Genomic DNA, 24,953 nt, shown 5'->3' on the forward strand with positions numbered 1-24,953 from the left:
GATCCATAGCCCCCATTAGAGGCTTAGGAAGCTGCTGGAAACTAAGGCAGCAAGCTCTATTGGTTGTTTTCAAGAGAAATAAAAAGAAAATGGAAGAGAAGAGAAGAAGAGGGAAATAGAGAAGAAGTTTTTCTCTCTCTTTGTGTGTGTCTTAAATGCCTCTCAAGAAAGAGTTTCTCAAATCCAATTAATGGAGTTTGATAGTTCTTGTTGAGAATACTATTTTTCCATTAAAGCTTTATTTACAAGGAAGACTAGAAGAGAAGAAGTAGAGAGAGAGAGAGAGAGAGAGAGAGAGAGAGAGAGAGAGAGAGCAACTAAAAAAAACCCTAAGAGAAGTAAAGAAGAAGAGATGGACACCTTTTTAGGGTTTGGTGGACTCCCTTTTATAAGGAATAGGAGAGAGGTGAGAGAAGAGAGAAAAAAGGAGAAAACATGTGAGAGAGAGCCCCACGCTTTTTTTTTTTAAAAAGTAGGATATTTTCAGATTCTCTTTTGATGAAGTGGAGGAGAGAAAAGAGAGACAAGGAGTGAAATTGTATGGAAGAGGGGAGATCCAACGAATTTCCCTTCCATTTTCCTATATTTTTTCTCTCATTTTTTTTTTTAGATATTTTCTCTCTCATCCTTCATGTTTGGCAGCCTCTCTTGTTTTGAACGATTTTCTTGTTGTTACCAAAAACGAATCTTTAATCACTTAAGGGTGTGATCCATTGATCCTTGTTGACATTTGGAATATTCCTTGTACCCCTGGGACAACTACAGACATGCTAGTTCTGCATCTCAATTTAGTTCTGATCCATTATTCTTTTTCTAGCTCGAAAAAAATAATCACTTGTACAGTTGACCAAACGAATGTGTACTTTTAATTGAACACGTCCATCTTGCTCAAAATTTCGTTCTCTTCGCAACCATGAAAAGAAACATGACCTCTTTACGTGTAAAATTGGAGATATAGCACCTAATAGTCGTTAAGACCTTGAAAATATAAAACCTACAAAAAGAGAATAAAACCCAAGGTAGCTCCATTCTAAATATGTAAAATGCATGTTTTACAACCCTATATTTCACATATAAATGCGCTCATCATCTCCCATGCAACTCCACTAAGGAGTTAATCTCTTTTTGCTTCTCATAAGGTTTTATCCCAAAAAAAGATCTGAAATGGTTTTTCTCTGTACTAATAATAACGTGTTACTTTATTTGGAGCTACAAAAATAGAACCTTGTTCTCCACTCATAAACATGATGTCATAGGGATCTTTAAAGAAATTGAATTTTGGATCGCAAACAATACCATAAAAAATTAAGACCAGGTGGTATCAACTCCTACCCTTTTTCCTGCTCCTCTATCAAGAACATCAACTTTGCAATACACCTCAAATGTTCTAATCATTACAAGTGTCAAGGATGAAAAAACAAAGCTGTCTGCATGGGCTTTTAAATTTATATCACAAAATACCGATATCTTATGGGAAGCAAACTATGTGTTGACAGGAAAAAGTGGTGAGGCGGAGGCTCTAGGACTCCATCACGGGATGACGAGAGCGAGAATGAACAGTTGGGTCGTGGATCAAGTATGGAGTGATGCGATGGAGATTGATCTTCTTTTTGCAAAGCAGTTTCAAAAACTTTTGGAGTTATGTCCTACGACTTTAGTTATGTTATGCCAAGAAATAGACTTACCCTAAGTACCCCACCTTTTGCAATATAACTGGACACTCGTCTCTAACTGAATTTAAGCATCTAGCGTATGAAACTATAACTACTAGATTACCTATTATTAGATATTATCCAGCATGTAACTTGAACTAATGCATGTTTTCCTTTTGCTTATCAAAAAAAAAACAGTTGATCTTCTTACACCAAAAAATAAAAATAAAAAATCTGGAAATCAAAAGATCTAAGATCCAGCAAAGGATGATCATTGGGTATTAGTTCCATTTTTGAAATGGGGGTCTTTTTTTCCGCCCTCCCCAGCCCGGCCTAATCATGATACAAGAACATGAACCGGCCTTTGCTTGGAATTTCAAGACATTTCGGATACTTTTAACATGTCTAATTGTCCCTCCCCAGGGGTAGCTTAGTTGCCAAGGACCACACCTCATAGTTGAGAGATAATGAGTTCAGCCCTCCTTCGGACTGCCTATCAGAAAAAAGAAAAACAAATAAGTCCAATTTTTCTTTCAGTTAACTATCTTACTCTCCAAGGGGGTTTGTGTTCCCAGCACACAGTTTGGTTGGACAGGTTTCAATTGATGTGTACTCTTCCTAATCTATTATTTCTGGTTCTTAATTAAAGGTTCTTTAACCCCAACCCTCCAGCCAAAGAATAAAAATGCATATACAAGATAAATGTTTTGCATCGATTGTAGAATAATAATCTTTCAGTGGTTTGATTAGGGATGTTGTGCTATTTACAGTGAAAGTTAAGACAAAGTGAGGAATGTGACTACCTGAGGTGTGGCTTCTAAAACAGAAGGAAATATTTCTGCTTTAAATAAAAAAAGAGGGCAGGTTGCTTTCTTTGTTTTGTTTGGGGGGGTCAGGAAGTGGGAGGTGGTGTGTGACTGCATTTGAAAGGCGGACATTGGGTCAAAAGAATATTCAAGAGGAGTTGATGAAGGTGAGTAGCACTAGAAGGCTTGATGACAGAGAAGTTCATGGCTTCATGCTATGAACTTGCATTTCCAATTTCAACCTCATCAAAAGTGGGGATTTTCTAATCTTGTTACGTCTCTATGTTATTCTCAAGAAATTGCAAAAGAATATTCAAGAGGGTTTGGAACAAGAGAATGCATTTGAAAGGGTGTACATTGGCTCAATTCAACAAACAAAAACCACATTTCAGTCCAAGGCGTTCACTTTTCAGTTCAGCTGATGATGATTCACAAGCATAGAAGGGAAATCAGAAAGCTTAGATATCCCTTTCAATTAAATTGTTGTCCTAAACCCAATCCAAGGCTTAGCACCACCAAAAAGACGGTAACCAGATGAAAATTTTGTTGTACACTAAAGGAACACAGGCCGATAGTCCCTTCTACCATGCAATCTCCCTGACATTACATCCATCACGTATTTCTTTGTCCAAAGGTAAAAGAGAACAAATTTATGACTAAAATGAAAACAAAACATATATGGAGAAAATGTGTTGAAATGCTACACACCTCTGAGCCAATAACTCGTTCAAAATCTTATAGAAAACTAATAATTTACCAAATATCATCGAACTGTAAGAAACCTAACACCGATGATAAATGGTGCTTTTGGGTTCAAAAAACTCATCAATAGGACAAGATATCAAGACATGAGCTGCAACCTACCTATGTTGTGAGCTCCATAATAGCGCTCACTATATCCCCAGTGTGCGTCTTGAGAGCCTTGACGGCCTTGGCCCTTGACACTCCCGCCTGTGTCATCACCAAATCAATGTCACGAGCCTCCACCCCCGTCTCATCGACCTCCTCCTCTTCCTCATCAGCCTGTGCAGCAGCGGCAGAAACATCAGGTTTTGCCATTACTGACCCCATATCTGGCATCCTGAACTGTTGGGCAGCCTGTGTCTGCAGCTGAGAGCTTAAATCCTCAATCTTTGCCTCCCCAAATATGACATATGTTTCAGAATTTGGGCTCTTGAATACATCAGGTTTGGAGATGACAAACAATATCTGAAGGATCCAGCGCCACAAAAAAAAAAATTAATAATAATAAAAATTTGAAGTTGTAGAAAGCCATCCATCTTTATTATCAGGAAATTGCAGACAGGATAATTAGACAAGACTTACATTTTTTGTCCTCTTAATTGTAACCCTACTAACACCCGTAACAAGTTTCATCCCCAACTTTAGCATTGCCTTACGGCTCTTTTTCTCACTTCTGCTCTGCTTTGAGCTCTCATTCGTCCCTGCACCTTGTTCACCTATTGACAGAATTTCACTGGCAAGAAGTAAGACCTTCTATTAAACAAATAAGACGAGCAACAAAATACTTAGAGTCAAAACCTTGATAGATCACAGAGTGGTTGTCTTTGGAGATTAAACCATATCAAAGACTACATCACAGATATTCAAACTGTAAATCAGAAGGACTTGTAACACAAACCAACACCAACAATCACTCTCACAGAAAGATGTTAGCTATGGGTTTGGAGTTCTATGCAGAATCAGGTGTGTTGCAAAATTTGAACATTTTAAAGCTTGATAGCAGACAAAAATTGGATTTTTTTTTTCTTTTTGTTGCATTTTTTAAATTAATAATAAGTTATATTACAACGAGAATTACGACCACAACAACAGAAAGGAGACAGCCCATCTATGACCAAAACAATGCCACAACCAAGATCAAGTGCACCGCAGGGGGTAGGAGGGGAAACAAAGAAGAGAGAAGCTACAATCACACAGAGGCAACCTCTCTCCAAAAGGCCAAAACATAGCCTAGAAACAGACAGCACCCAGTTTGGCCAAGTCATCAGTCTCCGTTGGCCTCCATCGAAAAGAAATGTTGGCTTGCATGGCCACATGTCTAAACCTCATGGGTGTGTCCTAAGAAAAAACGGTTATGGGATGAAATGGCCATTGGAATGGTATGGAAGCAAGGATTAAAAGAACATGTCCCCCACAAACTGGAGGACGAAAAAAATATAACATGATTCAAGCATACAACAAACTGCAAGAAACTCATAAATCTAGTGTTGTAACTTCTCAGCAACAACTCTACCTGCAAGCGTCCAGCACACTGTACTACAAATGTACATTTAAACCCTAGTCATTCATCATTTGCATCTCATGCTTCTGAAGATCAAATACCGAATAATAGAGACATGATTCAAGAACATATAAGAGTAACCAAGCACCATGTTATGCCTAAAACTTAGGTACTTTTAAGGTTTTACATGCACTGACATGACCAATTATGGAAAATCAGTAAAACTTTCAGGCTCTTTGGTTTCCACAGAAAAGCATAACAAAACAGGTTGTGTAGACTCCGTGGGACCGTCTGCAGAAGGAAACCCATCAGTCCACCTTGATCAACTTGAAGCTTCAACAACACAAGTAAGAATCTTCATACCCCGCTTTTACTTTTTCTGTCCATTTTCCACCTTGGAATTCCCCAACAAATGTCTCCACTCCAAAACATAATCCCATTTAGAAGACGCAGTGATTATCTTCACGCGAATATTTACAATCATGCCTGACTATGCCAAATCAATCGGAATAGAAGTTGAAAATCACAAATTGCACTTAGCATAAAGGGGAAAATGTTTTAGTTTTACTTAAATCCAATAAAATAAGTGGTGATATCTTGACCATAGATACACTTAGCATCCATGGAGGACTCCAACCCCATCATATGATTGGATTCTTTGCAGAAGTGCAACCCTAAAACAATGCAGAAGATAATGGAAAAACAAGAACAAACAATGCACACAGATTTACGAGGTTCGCAAGATTCCCTACGTCCTCGGCGAGATAAGATCATGCTTCATTATCAATGGAGAATAGGGTTACAGCATTTGTCCTCACACCTCTCAGTATTGCTTGCATTACAAAAAAAAGAAACCCCCGCTACAAATATATAGTGAAAAGCCCTAATCCGGAAAGTACAAAACTGCCTATCGAGGCGTCTGCACCAGCACTCTCTAGATTAAACTGTAAAGGAATACAAGACATCGTACACCAACATTCTTCCCCTCATTCAACCATGCCCAAATGTACTTCCTTGTCATGACCAACCAAAAAGTTGAGAAATGGCAGAAAAATGTAAAATAAAATTATAAAAAAAAACTTGGATTTTCCAGGAAACTATTAAGGTTGAAACAAATAAGGCAGAGGCCAATTTAAAAGACTGCATGAAAAAACATCCAAGTACCTCAAAAAATGTTAAACAATAAAACAAAATTAACATTATTTATAAGCCAATAAAGATGTAAATCACAATTCACAAAGAACTTGAATGATATGAATGCGATATCAGTAGAAAATCTAGGTCAGTCAATCACCATAAAGATAACACAACCTAAAGAATCCAACTTTAAGGAAATTAGAATTTTAACATAAATATGGAATCAAACCATGAATACTAGTCTGAGTTCTTTTAGGCTAACATACAGAAATAGAAGGTGTAAGTAGGGTTCACGAATATATGATGTCTCAATGGATCGAAGATCTCAAATATGTAAGCAGCTCCCTGCATTATAAATATGTTAGTTAATTTTCAGACTCTGCCCTTAAATCATTCAACATAATTTAGCACAAATGCATTTGTATCTGCTCCGTAGTAAAGCAGATACAAATCACTACACGACTATTTTAAAACAAAAACTATCGGCTTTGAGCCTCAGGGATAGATCTCACGGGCAACAAAGAGTAATTAGATACTTATAACCTAGAGACTGGAGCAAAATGGAATCTAGGGCATATAGTAAGGTTTTCATCAAGAAAAATAGAGAACAGCAAGGAAAAATGAATCGAGAAACTCTGTATCATTGAAGTAGTATTGTAGTACTGGAAGGAAGCAAAGAACCTTCGGCTCCGTCGTCCTTCTCGTCATCGTCATCGTCATCGTCATCGTCATCCTCGTCTTCATCTTCGTCGTACTTAACATCCTCAATTACGGGCTCATCGTTCTGTGAAATAGGAAGGAGAGAATAATGAAGAATCGATTCACAAATGGCAAAGCAAAAAAGCATGAAAGAAGAGGTTTATACTAGACTCCTCAAAACCTGAAGTTTCTGCTGCTCCTTGATGGAAGTGAGCTGTTCCTCCTCTTCGACAACGGGGCCCGGCATCGCGGAGAACCACGACTATTGGGAAGAGATGACGGCCCTGTGCTGCAACTTCCAACCAAGAGGGTAAAGGTAAAAGAGAAGAAGAAGATACAACTGATCACCGCTTCTCACCTTCCCTCAGAGGCTCATCCCATCTCATGACAACATCATCACTTGTGGGGCATGCCAAGGCATGTGTGAATGTGATACTCCTCGGGAGCACCATGTGTTGTGGTCCTTAGGCATTAGGACCGTTCAGTTGATGGGAAGAAGAACGCTGCCACGCAGCGTACGCAGCCTGTAGACGGTAGAGTGGTAGACCCTAGACCCTCATGCAAACTTTAGGCTACGTTTGGAATCCAAGAAAAAAACGATTGTTCGTCAAGAAACGGTTCTATTCGCCCCTCCTTCCAATGTAACTAGCCATCAAGCACCTGGCCTGTAAACAAAGCCTTGGCTGAACTATTATCACAGAAGATAAACAAGGAAAGAATCTTTGAAGAAGTGCCCAATCTCAGCATGACACTGAGGAGGAAAAGCTCTTACTTCTGTCCAGTACGTTCAGACCAATCATCATTCATCGGAGTATTCAAATTAAAGAGGAGGTTAAAATTGAAGGGATCACAATAAATTGAAATGTTTTTTGACTGTAGCTTAATGCAGGTATGCTTCTTGTTTATCTTTTGTTGTTGAACTGGTAGCTTTAGCTCTGTGGAGGGAAGCTCATCCGTTGTGCGGCTATTGGGTAGTCTCTAGGCTCTCTAATGCAGAGGGGGACTCCTCTGCCTGCTTGTCTCTCTACCCGGACGATAATATATTGGTATTGACTTCAGCAAGCTTTCTTCAGTTTCCCAGTGGGCAGAATGAGGGTTCATTGTTGCCTTTGATCATGTGGAATTTATCAAATCTGGTGGGTCTATTGGTAGATCATTTTCACCTTTTCTAATTGTTTACCTCTTAGTCACATGGCAAGATGGGGTTTGCACAGAACGGAATGTCTACTTATCTGGTGAGGAGATGCCAGATGCCATGGAAATAATATTTCAAGCAGCTCTTGCTGCTGGAAGAAGTGGTGCCATGACTCTCTGAGCAATTATATGATGGAGTTCTATTTTCCTCCCACTTCAAGAACAATATTAAGAATTTGCATACCTGGTTCTGGAATTGATTCAGAGGGCATGCCTTTTGTTCAGGTTGAGGAACTTCTGGGGAACAGAAGCAGTGCTGCGGTTTTGTACAGTACTGCTTTCATTTATTTAGGATGAAGCAATACCACAGAAAGTGGAACACAATTAGCTCTTCGCTCTAATATTTTCAGTGGAGTCCCTCTCCCAGCATTTGCATGAGAAAATGCATAGAGTACACAATGACATGATAAGTTTCACTTATTTCACAACTTAAAATTAAACGAAGATAAGAACAGGGGAAAACCAAGAATTATATGCAATGAGCAAAGGATTCCTTTGCTGTGTGATAGCATGCATTATCAAGTTGAAGTTTCGCCTCCCAAACATATCCTCTTGGGACCTTTCTGTTCTCCTTGACCACTACCACTTGCCACCTTGTCTTCCTTGGCTTCAAGTGAACACCTTTTGTATGGTTTAAATCCAACTTGATGAGCTTTCAGCCTTGCATGCCCAAGCCCCGTCATCAGCAACCCCACCTCAGGATTGTTACTGCATCTCAGTGATTCATCTTTCTCCGCACCTGGATGATCTAGACAAGTAGCCCATGTCTTACTACTTAGGTCTAGCTGCAAGGCGTCCTCTTCACCTTTCTCATTTAATTTCTCATTTCCTTCTTCGGCACTTGACCTTGGATGCTCATTGCTCCTCAGATCACAGTGTTGAGGTGAAAAGCTCTGTGGCAGTACTTCTCTAGAGAAGAGTGCTTGAAAGGCAAGCCGACCCTGAAAAGGTTAAAATCACTTTTTGAGTGTTATTCAAGATCATAGTATGATACAAATAAGAGATCTATGTCCAGAAAGAATTGTCCAATCACCTCTTCTGAGACCTCCTTCCAGGATTCGTTCATGTTGTTGGCGCTTCTATTGCGACGATTATTTGGCTCAACAGATGCATGGCTTAAATCAATTTCTTTTGATCCTTCCTCACCTTTCTCATTCTTCTCCAATGCATCTGTCTCCACTTCACTGCTGGAAGCTGTGTTGGAACCACATGAGGAACGGTCAACCTGTTTTCTTGCGCTAGCCTTATTGGAATCGTGGAGCACGGGAGCCTCCAGTGGCTTCTGGATATGATCTTTCAGTTCACTGCTGTTTGACCTTGTACCTCCACTCTCAGAATCTGATGACGGGGCAGGTGGACATTTGGAAGCAGAGTCTCTTTTCACAGCCTCAGAGAATTCTGGATCCAGTTGTTGATCTACCCAAGGTGGATCCTGAGAAGTGTTTTCCTTCTTATCTTTGTTGACTACTGTAGGTTGACCAGTTTCTGTTGATGGACTTGCAGTGGTTAGTGAAGAAACACAATTAAAGCCAGTGTGAAGAGGAGGACACAACGGTAACAGTCCATGGGCTGCCCACCATGCAGATGCAGCTGCAACTGTAGCAGCAGCAACTGCTTCCATACTAGGAGGAGGGCTAATCTGTCTTGATGGAAGCCCTCCTAGAATGGCAGACGAAGAATCCACCCAATCTTCCACATTCATGCACGGCCAGAATGAAGCAGCCAGGCTTGCTGCAGCATGGCTTGCTGGGTTTTGGAGCAGAGTAGATACAAGAAGACTTGAAAAAGTAGCAGAAAAGTTCAGAAAGGATCCATAGGTTTCTTGATTGTTGCACATTGGGGTGAAAGGGGGAAGAAAAGTTGGCAAGGGTTGGTGAACAGAAGGCCTTGACATGTTACTGTGGTGTTCACTACTTGCAGAAGTGGTTGGGTTTGTGAACAAGTTTGGATTTCCATGAGCTCCCCCAACTTGGTGCATGATGGATGCAGGATAGGTGATATCGGGGCCCAGAGTTTGCATGCATGTTCCTGAAATTCCATCCACAAATTGCAAAGGAACGTATCTTGGGAAATTCTGTTTTGATTGCATGTCCTCTATGGAGAACAGGCCATGCGTTTCAGGTTTCTTTGGCTCATCTGTTCTTGCTCCTTGGACCAGTTCATCATAGGAACTTGGGCTGGATGTCTCCATGTTCAGGATTTCAGTTACACCATTATTCATTTCTGTATAGCCGGCATTGATTCTGTCCACTTTCTTATTCACTGTGGTTTTGACAGTGACATGGGATTCATCAGTTGTACCCTGGTCGTTTATGTCTTTTATTGAGGGTACAAACTCCCTGAAGGGAGATGAACTTTTTAGTACAGAAGAATCTGGTATGCTGTTTTTGCTTACAGAAGAGTAAGAAATGCACGGAACTTCATTGAAAAGAGTAAGGACTTCAGAGCAGTTGTCCTCATTCAGAGTTTCTTCTTCTCTAGCAGATTTCTCACAATGAGCAGGTTTCTGACAGTGCAACAGAAAGGAATTAGAAATAAAAGAAGGAAAATTGGAGCATAAACAGAATAGACTTCAAGGATACGATATATATACCTCAGGTGATGGGTCATTCTCCAAGTCCACTGGTTGTTTACCAGCATGCAGATGCGAAGCTGGTGTCAACAGGTTTCCATCCTTGACAAGAGAAGACTGAGGAGCCCCTGTGCTGGTTTTTCGAGGATATGGATTGCTTGGTTTCCTTTTAGGACGTGGAGGAGGTATCTCTATGTCAAGAGCTTGTTGAAGTGGTATGCCTTTGATAAGAGACTCTTTTTCCAACTGAAATAACATAAGCAACTGTTAGAACAATAACCCTGGATCTCAATTATGCAGGAATGTTTAGTTCAATAACAGCAAATCTGAAATCTGCCAAGAATCGCATGGGACAGCTCATTTTTTGGCCAGGGGAATGCATATGTCTGACTCATTGTAAATGGAAGTGCCAGTTCCCATAGAGGAGGAAAACTGAAAAGTCTACACACTGTTAGGCATTGCCTGGTTATATTGACATGTTCAAACAAATCCAATGAATTCACTACATCATCCCATCAGCTGCCCCCATTCACGTTTCTGTAAATTGGCTTACCAGAACATCGATACTCTTAAGGATATTTGAGAACTAAAGGCATTCAAGGAGGAATAGCTCTTTCGGTGATCCGCATGTAATAATTGGTAAATTTCTTAGGTTATTCATGCTATAAAATTATTAGGCCATCTCTTTTTCTTTTCCTTTCTTTCTGTAATTTATTACTTGTGCATAGGTACATGGGTAGATCATGCATATAACAATATGCAGTTTCCAAGTAGGCTGGCAAACCATATTTAATAATCTGATAAATTCAGTATAGATATCCAAAAAAGAAAAAATAAATAACAAAAGGATCTAACTAGAACTTGCAGCGTGAAATTAATTAAAAAAAAAAAAATCAATAAAATAAGAAAAACCTAAAAGGATTAAGACATACGATGTAACTACTCGCATGTTCCATATATTCAAGATTTGACTTCTAATTGTAGAATTTAATGACAATTATAGTTTGTAGCGCATGTTGGATGTGTGTCCAAATAATAATGTACCCAATACATAAACACATAATAATAATAATTTCAGAAATCCTCCATATCCCACATCAACACAGATCATGTTCTGTCCAAAACAAAGCACTTTAGGTAAAATGAAGGGTGCAGCTATTCAACGACCAAACCAGAACTCCAGAAAATCACTTTAAGACAATTAGATTCTCTCCATAGATTTTCATGCTCTGGGTCAAAGGGGGGGGGGGGGGGGGGGCAACTGGTTTGGCTGAGAAATTTCATTTTAACTGCTCAATCAAACCAGCCCTTCATAGGTGAAAAACTGGTCTAAGGAGGGCAAAAGCAAAAATTACGGTAAGAGAAGAAAAAATTTGTCTAGGAAACTATACCCTCTGCTTGGCCAAGCCGCTCCATTTTATTTCTAGACAACACAGAAGACTTGTTTCCAATAGGGGAAGAAGAATCTACAGGAAGGGCACTTATTTTAACCCTATTATTTTCCCCACTATAAAAATAAATGCAACAAAGGCTGCAAGTGTTATTGATCTATCCTCAACAAACAAATAAAATATTCTTCCATTTGTCCCACAATTATTTGGACAAAGGTGTATTCATCTGATCCAAGTGGAAATTAAAGATCTTCAGCCAAGAGAAAAAAAAATCAGCGGAGTAAGATTCAAAGAACAAATAATCAGCAGCAGATTTTTCTGCACAGAGTTGTACGATGGGTTAAGAGAAGAGTGCAAATGCCTAGCTTCTCATTATCATCTGGACAATAGTGATGGCCTCGTATGTATAGAGAGCAGATTGCAGTATTGCAGCCATAATCTCAAAGAAGTACATATATTAATATCTCAAAGTAGCATTTCAATCTGTCACCTATATTATTTTTGGTAAGCATATTTATTACCTCCAAAAAGCACTTAGGCACATATTTTTGACAAATATATTCATGTATTGGGGAGGGGGGATAGTGTGTTCTACATGCTTCAAAGGAGATTACTAAGATGAGAAATATTTAAGGAATCTACTATCCACCCATGTGTGTGTGTGTGTATTTATTTTGGGGGGGGAACAGTAATCATTCATCTGTTACACAACTCAAAAACTCTTCAACCAATTAATCTATGAAGACATCAAGATCTAAGCTTTCCACTTTTGCATGCGACATCCTTGCTCTTTCAAATATGTGACAAACAGAAGATGCACTTCTAGCAAGATCATGCCTAGAAACATCCATAGAAATTAGCAGCATAGTACTTGGTTAGTTGACATGCAAAACCTGTTTTTCTTTCTTCTTTTTTTTTTCTTTTTTTTATTTTTTTATTTATTGAATAACAACTATTTTCAAATACCTCAGTTTTCCCTAATTTGTTTTGCATGGATCCATGTAGCCGACCCCATTAAGTTGGGGTAAGGCTGAGTTTGTTGTTGTTGTTGTTGTTGTAGTAGTTGTTGAACAACTATTTTCAAATAAATTTCATAGACATTAGTCTAATATGCCTTTTTTTTTTTTTTTTTTTTTTTTTTTGTAATCTGTTCTTTTATAATTTCTGTTGACCAACATATTTTCATTCCTGAAAAGGATATAGTCTATATATAATTTAATGGGTGCCAATAATAATCATGTTTCAGTGGGTGAATGCCCAACACAAAACATATATTAAATTTCAACACAACTGCAAAGCCAGAGTAGTCAAAGTGGTAACCAACACTTGATACAACTGACTAAAAACTAGAAAAGTGAACAAAGGGTAGGTCAAATTAGTGGAAGAGAAGAAATGAAGCTCTTACCAACCAGGTTAATTATCAAAGGTAGACAACAGGATCTAATGGTTGGTTAGAGAGAGAAAGAGAGAGATGAAGTTATATTTTCAAGTTTAGTAATAAGAAACAGTTACACTTCTCCTTTTTCAATTTTTGGTTTTTTGAGGAATAAAAGAAATGCCCCAGTTAGGTACATGACACTGCAGACAAATCCCCTCACCCCAAAGCTTAACCAATTAGAACATGTTGATGCATGAACAAAAACAAGTAAGATAATGAATCATCTGATTTGATAAATCATGGCCGACTCAGGATCTTATATGTTTCAGTGGCTTATGCAGAGAAAAATTGAAAAAGAACGAATGCTAGCTATTTGCTCAGAACCAGCTAATAGGATGTCAATGAAAGCCAATGGTCCAATAATTTTCAGGGCATCAGTTAGTGAAAAACTTTATCGGTCACTGATGTTAGATAGGCTCAAACAACTTGTATCCAATGCTTTTATGTATAGCCTATAATTGCCATGTTCAGTGGGGTTCTTTTTCCCCTCTAAAAAAAAAATTATTTATAAACCACAAGGTGAAAAAAAAAAAAAAAAAAATCTAAATTTTCACTACTTCAAAACTGGATGGAGATGTAAGTCCATCAAATTATTGTGAAATCCCTATATTTGTGAAAGTTACTAACAGAAAATTTATTTCATAAAAATATCTCAAAGTTTTTTATTGGGGGAAGCAGTCTTTTGAAACTCTAGGATTTATACGTCCAAGAATCACAATCGGTTAGGTTCAGGATGGATTAGGGTTTCTCTGAATCTGACCAAATTGAACCAAAGTTTAGCCCTAGCCCAGTTAGCACCATTAATTAGGTAGAGCAGAACAAAGCAAGAAGAGAGCTGGGGCAACCAACAGGGCAGGATAGAGACAGAGAGAACATAAGGTAAAATGATAATGAAATCAAGTTACAAAATTTGATCTATTTCATCAATTGATCATATTTCCATGACTGAGATCAGCTGATCAAATTGATGTGATTAGATCTTTAGAGTACGGACTTAAACCAAATAGTGGATTTGATAAGGTAATTTGCTATTCAAAAACACTCAAGTTCTGGGCCTGTGTATTGACAGTCTGTAATGCACCTCCATCCAATGAGAGATGAGCTTAAAAGAAGAAACATCAGTGCATGACCTGTGCAGTCGTTGTCTTGTTAAAACCATTGGATAAGACCTAAAGCCTCCAAAGACTAGAGCTGAACTCTAAAAGAGAAACATTAAATGCATAAGCACTACTGCACTAGAAAGGAAACCTTAGGTGAAGAGATATATCACAATTCAGAGCTGAAGAAGAAGCTTAGAAGGGAAAACAAAAAAAATGCTACAATAATAAAAAATTAAAAAATAAAAAATAAAAAAAGCTTACACTTTTAAAAAAGCTATTCAAGTAGAAAGAAACATCAAAAAATCTGACCATGAAGGTGGGACGGGAAGCAAAAAAAATAAAGACACCTTAGAGAACTTTTTCATCTTTCTCCATGTGCATGAGTTAGCAAACAAGAGAGAGAGATTTAAGAAGACTTCAAGAAGGGGATATGGGGCTCTGGTGTTCAAGGTTTCACGTTGAAAGGGTAGAAAAAGAAAACAAGATGTCCTATTTTCTCATTATGATTTCTTTTTTATACTACACCAAACTGATAGAACTCTGGGGGGCTATATATGTATGGCAACAATCTGGATCATTTTGGTGTACCTGAACCTAACTCACATTAGTTTTTGAAAAACAGAACCAACTCTAACACTATCAAGGTCATACAAAAGCCGTTACATTGTTGTAGACAGGGAGGGTGGATTTTGAAATAACCTACTCCATTGCCTTCCTAATTGTGCTTAAATGCCCGTTCTAGGGACTTATTTCTACTAGTAACTAGAGTGTAGCCGATTTATGTTTTTATGCAATTTCATTTGTTTCCATTAATTTTATTTTATTTTTGTTTGGTGAATGGAGTAGATCCACATAACATTTATTAACTTTCTTACCACAAAAGTGTAACCTCAGCAATATAGAATTGATTAAATTCTTATGAATTCCCCCTCCAGACTTTAAATTGGAAATTAACAATTGACTTGCTCATTGTAAAAAGGTGACGTGATATAGCAAATCCCATAGTTGTCACGGCGTCGCTTAGGCGGCAAGTTGGTGTCCCGGCGGAAATCAGAGGGCATGGCAGTACACCGATTTATGTGAGTCACAATTGGCGACTGCTAGGGTCGTATAGGGGTCGCCAAGGCAGCACCATGGACGCCATCTCACACCTATTATACTAATTGATCGTTTTTTTTTTTTTTTGGTTACTTGCTATTAGGTGAAACTGTGAAATACAAAAAGAGAGAAAGTCAAAAACCCTCAAGTCTCAAGTCAAAAACCCACGAAGCTGACCTATCGCCTCCGACTGCTGAAATTCTCTTTCTCTGACACCTACAGTGAACCTGAACCCTCGAAACTGACCTGGGACTGCTGACCTTCTCCTTCTCCGGCACCGGCAGTGAACCTGAACCCTCCAAGCTGACCTGCGAGGTTGCGACTGCTGACCTTCTCCTTCTCTGGCAACTGACGTCCTCCTTCTCCTTCTCCTTCTCCGATAGCAAAACCAAGGTAAGGGGCTGCCTGCGACATCTTTCTCCTTCTCCTTCTTCGTCTTCTTTATCTTATTCTTCTCTGCTTCTCTTTCTTCTTCTTCTTCTTCAGTCCTTCTCTCCTCCTTCTTCGTCTTCTGCTTCTTATTCTTCTTCTTCTTCTCTGCTTCTCTTTCTCCTTCTTTGTTCTTGATGAGTGACTTCCTTCTCCTCTTGTTCTCTTCTTCTCTTCTTCTCTTGTTCTCTTCTTCTCTCTTTCTCTCCTCCTACGTCTTCTGATTCTTCTTCTTCTTCTCCTTCTTCTTCTCTGCTTCTCTTTCTCCTTCTTCTTCTTCAGTTCTTCCCCTTCTATGTTCCTTCTTCTCTTCTTCTCTTCTTCTCTCCTTCTCATTTCTCTCCTCCTTTGTCTTCTGTTGCTTCTCTTTCTCCTTCTTCTTCTTCGGTTCTTCTCCTTCTCTCTTCCTCCTTCTATGATTAATGTTTCATAACAGCATAAATAGAATTATAGAAATATAGAATTAGTTCTTAATCGAAGTATTTGATTGCTTGTTTTACTGCCTTATTTTAATCCTTTCTTGGATCACTTGTTAAGTTGCTTCTGACTACTTATTTGAATTTTTTTTGGATTTTGATGTTGTTCTAATGGTTTTTGGTTAACATATATGTTAATGTTACTGTTTAAGAAGTATTTATATCTTTACAACTTATATAGTTGTATACTTAAATACTTAATGTTAATGTTCCTGTTTAACTAACTCTGTTGCTCTGTTTTATAAATTATAACTTGAATACTTGATGAGTTGATGTTATCATGTTATTGGTTAACATTTAACATACTTTGTTACTCTATTTTGTAACTTGTAGGATAATAGGACTATAGGAGTTCATAATGGATGGTACTGTTGGTGGTAGTAGTGGGGGTGATAATATAAGCACGGCTACATATGATCCGTCCAAAGACCCAACCAGGAAGGCCAAATCAAATGACCCTGGGTCGAAGCATGGGTATTGGCCTGACCTTTCAGACAAGAACCTTGTTAAGTGCACTCTTTGTGGAAAAAACCTCAAGTGTGGAATTAAAAGGTTAAAACAACATTTGGTGGATGGATATGGAGATGTTGCTAAGTGTACCAAGACAACTATAGCGATTGCTACAGAGATGAATGCAGCTCTTATGCGCAATAAGAAGAAAATGATGCAAGACATTTTGGATGATGATGATGTTGATGTTGATGTTGATGTTGATGATGATGCTGATGCTGATGCTGATGTTGGTGCTGGTGCTGATGTGGATGTTGATATAGAAGTTGAAGGTCATAGACAGTCTAGTAGGACTCCTTCTACAACCTCTAGACTTATTCCTAGCTCTAGGGCAGCTGCTAAGAGAAAGAAAGTAGTCATTCAGCCACATGTAAGGGGCCCCATGGATACTCATGTTAGACGGACTCCTGAGCAAGTGGTTACTAAGAGGCATCTTAAAGGTAATACTCAGACTACTATAGAGAACCGGTTTAGATCAACGAAAGAAAAAAAGAGAGTTGATAATCACATTGTTGACTGGGTTTATCAATGTGGTATTCCATTCAATGCTCTTAAGTCAAGGGGGTTTTGAGGTGATGGTGGAATCTATTGCACAGTACAGGTCAGGATATAAGCCCCCAAGTTATCATGAAGTGAGAGTGCCATTGTTAAAGGCAGCAAAGGATAGAACTGCAGAGATGAAGAATAAATATGAAGAGTATTGGAAGCAGTATGGGTGCACTCTAATGACTGATGGGTGGATGGATAAAAGAGGAAGGCATTTAATTAATTTCCTCGTTAACTGTCCAGAGGGGACTTATTTTATAGAATCTATTGATGCATCTAGTATATCTCAAACTGCATAGAAGTTGTTTGAACTGACAACAAAGTTCAAGAAATTAGTGAGGACTATATTATGCAAGTTCTGTCAGATAATGCATCGGCTTATAAATTAGCCAGTACAATATTGATGCAGAAGAGGACAAAGCTATATTGGACTCCTTGTGCAGTGAATTGCATTAACTTGATGTTGAAGGAAATAGGATTCTTGAAATCTAATATGAATGTGATAAGTAAGGCAAAAAAAGTAACCAACTTCATCCACAGGCACACACGCATTCTTGATGCAATGAGGGCTAGAACAAATGGGAGGGATCATGTGAGGACAGTAGCTACTAGATTTGGAACTGCATTTCTGACACTTCAAAGCTTGTTAGAACATAAAGATGACTTAAGACATTTATTTATTTCTGAAGAATGGACTAATTCTAATTTGGCAAAGACCAAGGCTGGGAAGAAAGTGGTTGAGACGGTGTTTGCTGTAGCATTTTGGAATGGTGTGAAAAATTGTCTTAGAGCTTCAAAGCCACTTCTTACTGTCTTGAGGATTGTGAATGGTGATGAGAGGCCTTCTATGCCTGAGGTTCAATTTTCCATGGATGAGGCAAAAAAGAAAATAAAAGAAAACTTTGGGGATAGAGAAAGGCAATACAAGAAAGTGTTAGATATTGTTAACAGGAGTTGCGAGATTTAGATGGGGCATCCTTTGTATGGAGTGGCACTATTTCTTAATCCTGGCAAATTTTTTTCTTATAAGGAAGGTGATGATGGTAGCTACCAAATTATATCTTCTCTACAGCTTGCATTTAATGAAGTCATTAAAAGAATGATACATGAACCAGCTTTACAAGACAAGATAAATACTCAAGCCACTTTGTATAGATATTCTCAAGGTGGTTTTGCCTCGAATATGGCGACTAGATCATGGGCAACCATGACTCCTAGTAAGTAGAGTACATTGTTTAGTTGTTTTGTTTGTGTGATATATTAAATATTAATCTAGCTATTTTTATATATATATTTATTTTTTATAGTTACTTGGTGGGATTCATTTGGAGGCTATGCTTTTGAGCTTTAAAAGGTTTTAAGACGTATTCTAGGGTTTGTTGCTTTTCTGGTTGCGAGCGCAACTGGAGCACATTTGAGTTTGTAAGTAGCTGGGTATTGCATCTATTTCATATTTTAGACTTTTTATTTTTGGAACAATAACTTTGTTTGTTGTTCTCTATTGTTTATGAATTCAGACTCATACCAAGAAGAGAAATAGGTTGGAATATCAACGTTTGAATGATCTAGTCTATGTTCAATACAATCGCCGCCTAGAAGAAAGGTTTCAACAAAGGCGTCTTGATAACAGAAATTATGATCCACTTGTGCTTGACGAACTGGATTGGAGTAGTAAGTGGATGATTGACGAGCAAGTGGATGATGTAGTCCATCCTGATGCTGATCTCACATGGGACGTTGCAGGTAGAGCAATGGGGGCAACAATGGAGGGGCCTAATCGACCCAGGAGAGCTCAATCATCAACCTCTAGAGGAAATATGTGCTACACACGCTGTGTAGAGGGAGGGCTGTTGGGGAGTCATCAGAATCAGATGGCGAAGAAGATTTGGAAGAAGAGGATGATGTGAATGATGACTTGGATGTCATAGATAACTTTAGTGAAAATGCAAATGCTTCTAGTGGACAACAAAGGAATCTGTCATCTGCTGATTTGTTGGATGATTATGATAATTAAGTTATTTGTGTTTGACTGTTTGAGTGTTTGGATTCTATTTATTGTTTAAACTTTAAACTTTAAACTTGAACTTTGAACTTGGATGATTAGTTAAGTTTTCTTTTTTTATTTTATGTTGAGTTCATTTGCTATCAAGCTTCATTGCTTCAGTAAGTCATTAATAATTTAACAGGTTAGCCACTTATCTTATCATTTGATCCATTCTTAGGTTTCCAAATATATATCTCTGATTCATATATGATATATTGACATATATACCTTTTACTTTGTTCAGGTTGCTCACTCAGTTCCAATCATTGCTTTCAAGCTTCAGTCACAGGTTAGCCTTTTACTTTTTACTTTTGTGTGATGTACATGTTGATTTTTTATGACTTGATGAGTGATGACTTGATGTATAACTATATAAGTCAATAATTTATGTTGATTTTTGATGACATGATATGGCTATGTTGATTTTATGATGATTTGATGTTACTTAATGTTTGTTTTATATGTTATAGAGTATATATTCTAGGCTTGTAGCATGCTAAATAACTTTAACAAATAGGGAAAATAAAAAAGTAGCATACTAAATAATTTTAGAAAATAGAAAAAATAAAAAATGACACACGGGCGATTTGACCGCCATGGCGACGCCAAATCGATTAGCCACTCTTCCACCGCCTTGGATCGATTTGACGCCGTGACAACTATGGAAAATCCTCTAGAGACCCATATTAGTCTTTTTTAAATTTATACCCATCACTTGCTTTCTTTGTTTCCTCTGTTTCTTGTATTTGATAAGAAAATCAGAAACTAGAAGAGGAAACCGAATCATGTAATGTATGCTTTATCTTCTGTCTGAATTATCTAAATATATTGTTATAGCCCTAACAAAGGAAACCATTCACAGAGAGAGAAATTTTCTCCACAAAGAGAAACACGGGGTTAAAAGCAAGCAAATATGTCACGCAGAACAAAGAACACCACAAGAGATCACTTGAATAATGACACAAAACCTGAAATATGGGATCTGTATTGACTCTGAGGTTGAGTGGGATTGGTCACATCAAGCAGTAATATGAATAGGGGGAAGGGGATAAGGATAAAAAGAAAATTCAACATATATAGGTAAGATGGGGAAGAATATAGGAATAGGATATGACGAATGGAGAGTTCACAAGAAAGAAAAGCTAGCATTTGTTGTTAATATATCTTTGATTTGCGTCAGAAACAAACTGGAGCACGAAAATTCTAATGAAATCATGATTTGGGTCGAGGTCAAAATGGTAGAAATAAAACTTGATCCCAGGAGCTAAACTGGAACACAAATAATGAAAAGGGTAAGCACACAGATTCTGTGAGGTCACATTCTTATAACATGTATTTCTTTTATCCCCCCACCCTTTTTATTTTTTGGATTCCCCAATACCCAGGATCCCATTTGAGATGTTCAGAATTCATATAGGAAAGTGGGCTACCGTGAGCTTGATTGTTGGAGATTTGCAAAACAACGCTAAATACGAGTGGTTCATATTCATCTTAATTCAGACCTTGTCTAACAGTGTTAATTGAAGCAACAACTTTGTTCCATGAGATCATCAACTGGGTATAGTCTAAGCAAAAACTCCTCCAAAATTTAGACCTTTCAAGGGATGCAGGTCAAAGCAACAATTTTGTTCCACCAACTTGGCATTTAGTAAAATCTAGCTAATATGAAGCAGAGAGATAATACTACTATATATTGTGAAAGACTACCAACAGACCTTTGAGAAGAACTTCTGTGCATGACTTCTAATCTGTACGGCAGTCTTTGTTCCAATATGCTCTGCACAACACATGAATCAAAAGAGAATAGAAGGAACAGATCTCCAAGTAAGAGAAAAATGAAAACAAACAGCATTCACTGAGTCAATCCTTGCCAAACAGAAAGCACACGAGGATCCAAATCCAAGGATTAAAACAGCAAAATATAAAAAAAAATAAATAAATAAGACAAATGAATGGATGAGTAAGAACGATCATGGTAACCACCACTATAACACACAAATGAGCCTTCTGAAGCTATATGCATGGGTAATCCGCACTAAATTTTCATCAACATACCAAATAAGAAGTAGAAGAGGAACATAAAGTTCAATCAAAATAACCTTCTATACGCTGCCAAGCTCGGCCATACAGCTTAAGAGCCTCTAAAAATCTGTTATGTTCCTCCTCTGTCCATCTTTCACGTTGCTTAGTAATAGTATATGGTTTTCTGGTCTGGACAGAGAGACGTTAAAAAAGAGAGAGACATTAAAAGATAACTTTTTCATGGTGGATGGTCAAATGAAAAAGGAAGTAAGGTGAAAGGGCAAGATACGGCAATCACCCTTATCAGTTCTTCGCCAGAAGAATATGCATCCATTACTGGACGCTCGCAGCGTATCGCTGCTTCAAATCCTCAGAGAGAAGCAAGTGGCAGTCATGGTACAGCCTGCTCCGCCCATCTCTCTCGAAGTGAGGAATTCTAGTGAATCTAGATGCCGTGAAGAAAACCTCATTACTTAATCCTGCAGAAAAAATAGAGAGAGAGAGGAAGAAAAAACGCGATAGGGGTCCGTCTCTGCGCCTAAGAACAGCAACGACAAAAAAAAAAGAGGCACCAATACCAAGAAAAAAATCCTTTTTTTGTTCCAATTGTTTTCAGAATCCACCGAGGTAGAGAAGCTTCTCTGAATTGGAAACAACTGTAACAAATCCACTAAAAGAAAATTCCTTTGTCAGAATCCTCACCAAAACGAACCGGAGGACGCCGAAACCTTAGAACGTGAAAGAAAGTGAATCAGTAATAAACAAGGATCCTCAGAAGAAGTCAGCATCAATCTATAAATGAATTCATCTCCATCTAAAAATCCCAAGAAGAATATTACATATAACACATAAGAAATCAGAAACCTTACCTTGCAAAGCCGCCATCGCAATCCAAAACGGGCGTTACTCAGACCTCGTTCCCGATCAAACATGGTGCTTTTGAGACACACCGCCCAAATAAAGTTGGCGAGGAATGATGTGAAATCGTAATTTGAAACCAATTCTTCGGGGAGTTGAACTGAGGCGAGTAGTAGCAGCGAGAGAAATAGAGCAGAGAAGAGGAGTTTCGGGTTTCGGCGAGACCTAAAACCATGGAGACTTCCGGAGAGAGAGAGAGAGAGAGAAAGACAGAAGAAAGGCAAGACTCAATCTGAGCCACTATTATTTCCCCTGTGGAATTAATTTTTGTAAGAAAAACGAGGTTGTGGCCTATATTTGAGGCTGGCATGGAAGGAAAGGTAACTGCCTTGGACAGAGATGAGGATGCCAGCATCAGTGGGTGATGCCAAATGGCAGCTCCTTAGTGGCGGATTGATAGTTAGGCAGGCAGTTTGCAGAAATGGATCGTGCGCTTTTTCGCCTTGGACGATTGTCGGCCTCTTGCTCTTCTTCGGAGGCGCGCCCCCGCGGAGGCTTGAGTGCGAGACAGACAGAAAATATTTGTGTGTTTGTGCGGACGTGCCCCTGAGAGCTTCTCTCAATTCCCTACCACAAACTCGGAGAAAGGGCCGTTACAAGTCACTTCTATATTCTAACTTGTGGTGCTGGGCAGCTCAGTGGGAGAGTCGACCACTAGACAATCGAGATGTCTCTCACTCTTTCCCCTCCACTCTCCAATGAGCAGCTCTCAAACAAAACTTAAAAAGAGCGAGCAATTACTATCACTCTCTTACACTCTTTTTCTTCTTCTTCTTCCTTTTTTTTTTTTTTTTTTTTTAGAATTTATGATGCCTTTCTATCTTATCTTAAATTTTATTTCTTATACTTTTTTATATTTATATTTTGGAAAAAGGCTGGGTATACCACCGATATCAAGTATGCTAGCACCCATTGTGTCTCTCTCTCTTCCCTTTTTTTGAAATGATCCACATATCCTTCCTAAATGATACTCCATCATGTGTTCCTATTGGTGCTATCCGCTAGTATACTTGATATCAGCGGCATACCTATCCCTCTCCCATGTATTTTTATCTCTCATTCTTCTTTGTTATTTTAAAATATCCAAATTACCCCTATTAAGTTTTGAATGGATTTATCAATTTTTTTTCCCTCATCTCTCATCTCTGCTATTTTAAGCCTCGTAAGTTTGGGAGCAAGTGAGATGCATGTGCTCATTAACAAAGACTTTTTCATGCAATTGGGATTTCTAGAGAGGTAATGTGGACGACACTGAAAAAGATTCAATAAGCCCTTATATTATAACTAAAACATGTGGGCATGTAGGGATGAAGAGAGAGGAGGTCCATTTATACACAACCCAACCTTGGAGTTCAATACAAGGATCATCAATAGGAGCTGGGAGGTGTTGCAAGGTTAGGTGAGGAGATGGGAGGGCAGGGCAGGGCGGTGGTTGCAAGTGATGGGCTTGGGGAGGTAGGAAAGATTCAAGGTTGCCTTCCGCTGTGCAGAACGAGGAGGAGAGAGAGAGATAAGAAGAAGAAGAAAAAAAGATAAAATGATAAGAAAAATAATGACACAAAAATGAAAGAGAGATGATCAGAGAGTTAAAAAATTGTGAAAAGAGGGGTAATTTAAGCATTTTGGAATAGCAGGGTAGAAAGGGAGGTAAATGTTTAAATGTAGAAAAATATTATAAACAAAGTTTAAGGTGGGAGAGTATCAATAAAAATAGGTCAAGTGCAATGGAGTGATAGTAATGTATAAAAATCCACTGCCACACTGCACTGGTGTGGTGGGGATCTGAACAACTAAGAACACCTTGGGGTGTGTGTCCGGGTGCTCCCAGCCACCCAGATCCTCACCGTAGTTGTGCAGTGTGGCAAAAAATGATTGTTCAATAATAATTGCTCTAGTTAAAAGTACGAAAAATGTTTGACTTCCACCTATATTAGTTTCAGTGTGGCAAAAAATGATTGTTCAATAATAATTGCTCTAGTTAAAAGTACGAAAAATGTTTGACTTCCACCTATATTAGTTTCGCAAAGAGTTGTGGAAAAGATACTCTCCAACACCACAATGACCCATATTCAAGGGCTAAGAGGGCTTGAATAGGTGTAAACAAGTGTTGAGATGCATGATCAAGTACTCCCATCCTTAAAGGATCATTGAAGAATGCAACTATTGGAGAGAAGGTAAATCCGCTGGTGAGTGACGGCTACTAAGGAAAATCCTCAATACATGGGTATGAATGAAGGGACGAGAGGATTGGTACGCATGACATTCCCCCCGCCCCCCTCCCCTTCCCCCTTCCCCCTTCCCCTTAAGACAATTCTCCACGAACCACTACATGTCTTTCTACAAGAGCCGGTATACTGTGAATTGAAGGATACCATTAATGTGTGTCATTTTTTTGGTAGAAAATATGTGTCATTGCTCTTGCAGACACGTGGGGGATGAGGATACGCTTGGACCACGTCTTTCTGTCTTTCCCAAGGAATCTACCAATCATCCTATTTAGATGAGGCATCTCCTATATAGAAGGGAAGATGACTCACTAGCTTTGGGTTTAGGATATTTTGATTGGACTTTATGTTCCTCTTCTAATTAAGATGCATCTTTGAAGATGCGTATAGGAATATCATTGTAGTCGACTATGAGAAAGGAAATTCTGAAAAGAGATCTTTAGTAAAATAG

General features: G+C 38.5%; 2 protein-coding genes across 4 annotated transcripts; both read right to left on the reverse strand.

The window, feature by feature from the left end:
• Positions 1-3,040: 3,040 nt before the first annotated feature.
• Positions 3,041-6,928, reverse strand: LOC122061795 (nascent polypeptide-associated complex subunit alpha-like protein 4). The gene is made up of 4 exons (XM_042625269.1): positions 6,721-6,928; positions 6,522-6,624; positions 3,785-3,918; positions 3,041-3,667 (listed from the first exon to the last, which is right to left on the reverse strand). Exons 1-4 carry the CDS (start codon positions 6,784-6,786, stop codon positions 3,323-3,325), a joined length of 648 nt encoding a protein of 215 aa, XP_042481203.1. The 5' UTR covers positions 6,787-6,928; the 3' UTR covers positions 3,041-3,322.
• Positions 6,929-8,047: 1,119 nt separating this feature from the next.
• Positions 8,048-22,828, reverse strand: LOC122061794 (protein LATE ELONGATED HYPOCOTYL-like). Of its 3 annotated transcripts, none has more exons than XM_042625267.1 (8): positions 22,229-22,827; positions 22,062-22,087; positions 21,658-21,838; positions 21,437-21,548; positions 21,053-21,114; positions 10,327-10,551; positions 8,767-10,239; positions 8,048-8,674 (listed from the first exon to the last, which is right to left on the reverse strand). In XM_042625267.1, the coding sequence occupies exons 3-8, from the start codon at positions 21,691-21,693 to the stop codon at positions 8,252-8,254; spliced, it is 2,331 nt and encodes a 776-aa protein (XP_042481201.1). In that variant the 5' UTR covers positions 21,694-21,838; positions 22,062-22,087; positions 22,229-22,827; the 3' UTR covers positions 8,048-8,251. The 3 variants fall into 3 exon arrangements, with proteins under 3 accessions (XP_042481201.1, XP_042481200.1, XP_042481202.1); XM_042625266.1 differs by having other exon boundaries at positions 21,938-22,087; XM_042625268.1 differs by lacking the exons at positions 21,437-21,548; positions 21,658-21,838; positions 22,062-22,087 and having other exon boundaries at positions 22,229-22,828.
• Between the last annotated feature and the right edge of the window lie 2,125 nt (positions 22,829-24,953).

This window comes from Macadamia integrifolia, chromosome 14 (genome assembly GCF_013358625.1).
Source record: "Macadamia integrifolia cultivar HAES 741 chromosome 14, SCU_Mint_v3, whole genome shotgun sequence".
Taxonomy (NCBI): Eukaryota; Viridiplantae; Streptophyta; class Magnoliopsida; order Proteales; family Proteaceae; genus Macadamia; species Macadamia integrifolia.